Here is a 6389-nt window from a genome sequence, read left to right as displayed (position 1 = left end):
TCATTTGAGGACTGAAGGCCTCCTCTCCTTCCATCTTATCCTGGGGCCCGCCTGTCTCATTCCCCAGCCTGTTTCTTGCCCAGCCCTTGGATGGACAAGGCCGCAGAGAGGCTCCCAAGCTTGCTGAGCTCCCCTGACGAGTGGCTTTGGGTTCTAGGTCACACACAGGCTGCAGTAAGGAGTTCAACCGGCCGGACAAGCTGAAGGCCCACATCCTCTCTCATTCCGGTAAGCAGCTTGTTTGTGGGCCTGTCAGGAAGGGTCGGGTGTGGCCCAGGCCCCTGGAGACGGGTCTGCCGAGAGGAGAGTTCTGCTTGGCGTACTCTAGCCAGGAGGCTTGCACGAGCTCCTGTGGACCATGAGTCCTCAGGGAGGGCAGAGGGGAATCAGACAGTCCTCCAGGCTGAGGAGGGTAGACCTGGGAAGACACAACTCACTCCTCTGGTAGAGCTCTGTGGGGAGGGGTGGTCAGATATGGAGTGAGGACGGGCTGCCCAGGCTCAGAACATGACCAGGAAGTTCCTTGGTCCTCCTGTAGGACAGTGCGGGTGCAGGGCAGAGGAGGGGCTCTCCAAGTCTCTGTGGGTCCCAGGGGTTCCACCAGAGCAGGCTGACTGGCTCCCACATGTTACTCTGTCTCCACTGTGGCGCGCTTGCTCCCTGGGTTAGAGGTGCCGTGCTGGGCTCCCCCAGGCACTGGAGGGTACTCACTGAGTCTCTGACCCCCTCCCACCCGCTGCTAGTAGCACTGTCCAAAATATGTCTACGGACATTGCCAGATGACCTTAAGGTGGGGGTGGGGTGGAGTGGGGGTGCACAGATTCAGTGACTTAACAATTGGAACACTGGGAGAGTAAACCGAGGGCTTGAGACAGAGGGTGTGGGTTTGCATCCTGGGGCAGTCACTGTCCTGCCGGGTAGCCTCAGGCAGGTTACTTGCCCTCTCTGAGCCTCCAGGGGATGGGGGACAGGGGCCGAAGGTGCCTGGCCTGACCTCTTGGTAGCTGTGGAGGACAGTGATCCCTTCAATGAGATCTGACCTGGAGCCTGGCCATGCCCCGGAATCACATGGGCAGAGCCTCCCCCACCCTGCCCTCTTGGGGGAGCTTAGCATTTAGTGGGGGAGATGGAAAATAAACAAGGAACAAAGACATAACGGGTGATGGAAATGAATGTGGTGATGGGGCAGAGAATGTAAAGGGGCTGTCCGGGGCTGCTTCCCAAAGGTGCCATGAGAGCCGAGTCCTGAGAGATGAGACCACCGAATCCCACCTGCCTGTAGGACAGAGGACAGCTGCTCCTGTGGGTGTCAGAGGCTAGTTCTTCAAGGGAACAGAGCACCTGGTGGAGCCGAGCCACTGACCGTATGGGCATCGGGACAGTGTAAAATCCACCGCAGCACCAGGCTCCCCGTGGGATTGGAAGAGCCCAGGAAATAGCGTGAAGCCTTGAGACAGGGAAGGATGGGGGCACTTGAGAGTGAAGGACAGGACACAGGGCCTGCACCACAATGAACAGGGTGTGTGTGGGGGGCGGGGGCGAGCAGGGGCAGGGGGAAGGATGGAGAATTGGACCCCATGGGAAGCCCCTGGAGGATTTGAAGCCAGGAGCTCTCTGATCAATTTACATGGACACAGCCCTCTCGGCTGGCCTGGGGGTAGGAAGGCAGCGGACCCCAGAGGAGCCTGCCTCTCTGGCTGTGCTGGAGGGCCACCGTCGGGCTGGTGACGTTATTGACGGCTTGGGAGTTGAGAGTCGTCTTCTAGGCGGTCAGTGCCAGGTCCAGAGCTGGTGTGGCTGGTTGTAGGGAAAGGGGTCCCATGGGACTGGGGAGGGAGCGAGTGCTGGCAGGGCAGGGCGGGAGACTGGATTTTAGTTCAGGGGCACACGCCCCCATTGCGGGTGCCCCGTCAGTGGTCCCCCCCCCACCCCCTCCCAGGCATGAAGCTCCACCAGTGCGCCCTGTGTAGCAAGTCCTTCAGCCGCCGCGCCCACCTCGCCGAGCACCAGCGCGCCCACACTGGCAACTACAAGTTCCGCTGCGCCGGCTGCGCCAAGGGCTTCTCCCGCCACAAGTACCTCAAGGAGCACCGCTGCCGCCTTGGCCCCCCGAAGGACAAGGACCTGCAAGCCCGGAGGCCTGCGCGGAGGAGGGCGAGCGCCCGTGTAGGCGGCAGCGGCGAGTGCAAGATGGACGCGCCCCTGCCTGACCCACTGGGGCTGGGGGAGCTGAAGGACGCAGGAGCTGCGGCAGTGCCCGAGGCCGCGACGGGCAAGCCACCCTTTGCCGAGCCGGATGCCGTGCTGTCCATCGTGGTGGGCGGCGAGCCCGAGCTGGTGGTCCCCGGGCATGCTGAGGGGCTGGGCTCCAACCTGGCCCTGGCAGAGCTGCAGGCGGGGGCCGAGGGCCCTTGTGCCATGCTGGCGGTGCCCGTCTACATCCAGGCCTCTGAGTGATGGGCCTGTGGCTGACCTGATGCTTGGGGTGGGGCCGGCACCTCCGGAGGACACCGGAGATGTCCATTCCGCTGGAAGCAGAAATCCTGGGGGAATATGGATAAGCCCTGGGTTGGCCTGCTGAGAGCCCCACCGCATCGTGGGAAGTGGGGTGGGGCTGCCCATGAGGAGGATGGCGAGAGATGGCCGGAGCCCGAGCAGCTCAGGGTCTGGCTGGTCCAGCCCGGGGGACGGCAGCCAGAGAGAGGAGGTGGACCTTCCCACCCACCCGGCTGCCTGTACGCGTATTGGTCTTTTTAGACGCCCGATGGGGCCGGAGCCCCTATCTTGGGGACCTTTTTAACCCGTGATTCCTCACGGCATCCTCCAGACCCCTGTGGCATGCGCGTTTCGGAGGCACCCAAGTGCAAGCAGCAGCCCCCATCAGACGTCCCACCCCAAGTGTTGCCACTTTTCTCTTGAGTCCTGCGTTCCTCCGGCGTGGACTGGGGCTTCGGAGCCCTACCTCACAGTCTGTCACGGGGATCCAGACTCATGAAATGTGTCAAGGGTTTGGCATGATGCCTGACAACTGGGAAAGCGCTCAATAAATGCGTAGATCACAGTCCCGTGTCCCTGGGGTTCCCGCCCGAGCCCCGGCAGTTTCTCTCCCGGCCCCTGGGTGGCAGCACTGCTCCCCTGCAAAGCTGGGCCTCGACCACCCACCCGCCTGCCCGTCTCTTCTGCTGTGCTTCCAACAGGGTTGCTCCAGAACGGGGTCCAGGGAAATCCAGGGGATGGGGGCTTATGCTCGCTTTGGAAACTCAGGATCAGAGAATTCCCAGAGTCGGAAGTTCCTCTGGAGTATGCCGCAAGATAACCCTAATGCTGGACAAGTCCAGCATTCCCTGCTTGGCAGTGGGATGGCTAAGACCCCCACCCATCCCCACCTCCCACGCCTCCACGTGGAGGAGCAAACCAGGCTCCGTGGATACAGGAAGGGAAACGCCTGCCTTGACGGTGTGACCTCATTGCACCTTTCCCACCCCCCTGAGCCAGCCATCTCTGGCTGGTGGGACACAGCCGCGCTGCCAGGCTCCGGAGCCTGTGAAGGCTGGCCCTCCCTTCGATCTCTGTGCTGGGGCCCAGGGCTGGAACACGGAGCCCAGCCCGACCTTTTGGAGGGTGTGAGGCACTGGTACCCAGCTGATGGGGGTGCGGGCTGTAAGTGGACCTGGCCCTCACAAGGGCCAGAGGAGGTGCTGGTGAGAGGTGGGGAAAGCTCCTCAGAGAAGGTGACATTTGAGCTGGGCCTCCACACACAGTTCTTTCATGGATGGATAAACTGGACAGATAAAAAAAGGTTGCGTTCCACTCAACCCATTCTTGGGGCTGCGACCTGTTAGAGCCAAATCATTAGGTCTTTCTTCGGAGGTGCTTCCTGGCCGACTACAACCGCCAGCCTTTCAGTTTGTAGTCAAGTGTTTAATCAGGGACTCCACCAGACAAACAGGGAGGCATCTCTGGTAGGAAGGAGCAAAGTATAGGCAAAAGCTCTTGAAAGCCCGTCATTTCCCTGGCTGTGATGTTAGCTATAGTCCACGGTCCAGGATGCCCAGGGAGTTGGGGATACAAATGAATGATGATAGTCGCTTCTATTCTTCAAGCTTCTGGTAGGTGGTCTTTTATGTCATATTGCCTCAGCCCTGCCAAAACTCAAAACTTGCTACCATTGAGTTGATGCCAACTGAGCACCCCTATGGGCTAGGGAAGAGCTGCCCCCGTGCACTTCTGAGACCACCTACTAGGGGAGTGAAACGCCTCGTCTTTCCCCTGGTAGGCTGCTGGTGGTCAAGAACTGCCGCTGCTGGTGGTCGAGAACTGCCGCTCCTGAAGTTAGTAGCTCAACTTGTAACCCACTCGCCACCAGGGCTCCCTGCCAGGTGAGTACTTTACTTTTCATGTTTTACCAATAAGATTCCAGAGGCACAGAGCAGCCAAGGGCCTTGCCAGAGCTCACACAGCTAAAAAGTGGCTTCCTCTTGGCCTCCATGTACTTTTCGCCTCTGCGCGGTATTGAAATGTGGGTTGATCCTGAATCAGAGCTTTGGATATTGGGCGAAGGATCCTGGACTTCATTCTCCATAACACAGAGCATTTAAAAATTATAACAAACACATTAAAGGAAATGTTAAAAAAACCCAAACTGTGCCTTGGCTTCCTACCAAACACAAGAGACAAATTCAAGATGGCGGCTTAAGGACCTAAATGTACACCTAAAATAATAAAATTCTTGTAAAAAACCCAGAAAACCTTTATTGTAAATTGGGTGAAGGTTTACAGAGCAAATCAATATTTTTATTCAACAATTCATATACATTTTGTTCATACACATTGCAGTTGTCATTTATTTTCATACCCACAGTATGACATCTCTAATTTCCCTTCCTCTGGTGTTTCCTCCTTCCACTCTTTTCTGACCCCTCTGAGCTTTGTCCTTGGGCTAATGCTGCTCTGTTGATAGCCAATGGTAAATGGTTGATGACTGGAAAGAGTCCTGCCTCCTCGGTGTTGTGGTTTACCTTCTAGAACTGTCTGTTTTGGGGCTGACAATGGAGGCAAGTTCAGTTACACACCTAAAGGGTCGCTAAGGGGCCACAGTTTCCTGGAGTTCCACTAGCCTCTCTCCAACTCGTAAGCCTCGTCTCTTTATGGCTTGACGTTTTGCTTCATATTTCCCCCCACTCTATTCAGGATCTTCCAATGTGATCCCTTTCGGAGCAGCCGGTAGTGGTCGCCGGGCACCATCTGATTCTAGTCTCCGAGTTGTGGAAGCCGAGGTTTGTGCGGCCCATTCGTGCATTGCACTCATCGTAAAACCACAAACTTCTTAGAAAATGCACAGGCTGTGCTGCAGCTGAGTCCAGCTTTCAACAATGAAATATATAATTGTGAAAACACAAACTGCAAACGACAGTAATTAATTAAATAGAACTTCCTAAAATTAAATTTTTTTTGTTTTGCTTATTAAAAGGCTTTATCAGGGCCAGATTTTGAAGTCCAACATTGGTTACGGAGCAACAAGAAAACCAAGCACATGCTGCCCAGTGGCTTCCGCAACTTCTTGGTCCACAACGTCAAGGAGCTGGAAGTGCTGCTGATGCGCAACAAGTCCTACCGTGCAGAGGTCGCTCACAACGTTTCCTCCAAGAATCGCAAAGCCATTGTAGAAAGAGCATCCCAACTGGCCATCAGAGTCACCAACCCCAAAGCCAGGCTGCACAGCAAAGAAAATGGATAGATGGCCCAGAAGAGCTAGATGGTGCCACGCTACCACTGCTGATTACTTGAAAAGGATCACAAAAGGGACCTGAGTAGAGTGCGAGCACAAAGTGGAACAAGACCCCAAACGAAAAACAGACTCGGCTTACTGCCCTGATGGCGACTCGGAATCCCGACGGTGGCCCTTAGCAACTCTCCACTCCCGGAACTGTCCTCTGTCCTCTGACTCAACTTTCAGCCAAAACTATACAGGCTGGCGGGGAAGAGAACATCCGAGAGGTAGACACTCCTCAGAATAACCGGGCACACAAAATCAAAAGGACGGCATTGGCTAGTGGATGAAACCCTTGAAAGCAGGAAGGGACTGGAAAGAAGGATAATAATGGAAAACACAGGGAAGGCGGAAGTGGGAAGAGTGCTGGTGCATCTCGGGGACTGCAATCAATGTGTGAATTGTTGAATGGAAAACCAATTTACTCTAAAACTTTAAATCATAATAAAAAAATTTTGAAAAAAAAAACCATGAAAAGGCAACCTACTGACTAGGCCTATATCCTCAGAAAATTATACTCAGTAAGAATCTAATAACCCACAATGGGACTGACAGTTCCAGGGGGACATGGGAGAGGGGGAGGAGGGGGGAAGGGAAGAAGAGGGGATAACAAACCCAG

The 6389-nt window shown here is 55.7% G+C and overlaps 1 protein-coding gene across 1 annotated transcript in view; it reads left to right on the top strand.

The window, feature by feature from the left end:
- The window catches only part of ZNF341 (zinc finger protein 341), a 44238-nt gene extending 38067 nt beyond the window's left edge, over positions 1–6171 (top strand). The window contains 4 exon segments of the mRNA XM_013007933.2: positions 131–228; positions 1940–3051; positions 4277–4379; positions 5191–6171. Coding sequence (XP_012863387.1) covers positions 131–228; positions 1940–2457 — 616 coding nt within the window. The 3' untranslated portion in view covers positions 2458–3051; positions 4277–4379; positions 5191–6171.
- Positions 6172–6389: the final 218 nt, after the last annotated feature.

This window comes from Echinops telfairi, unplaced genomic scaffold, assembly GCF_000313985.2.
Source record: "Echinops telfairi isolate 266 unplaced genomic scaffold, ASM31398v2 ScPeMD7_5592;HRSCAF=6446, whole genome shotgun sequence".
NCBI classification, from domain to species: domain Eukaryota; kingdom Metazoa; phylum Chordata; class Mammalia; order Afrosoricida; family Tenrecidae; genus Echinops; species Echinops telfairi.
Note: the sequence above shows the minus strand (reverse complement) of the source record. Positions and strands in the feature narration are given on the sequence as shown.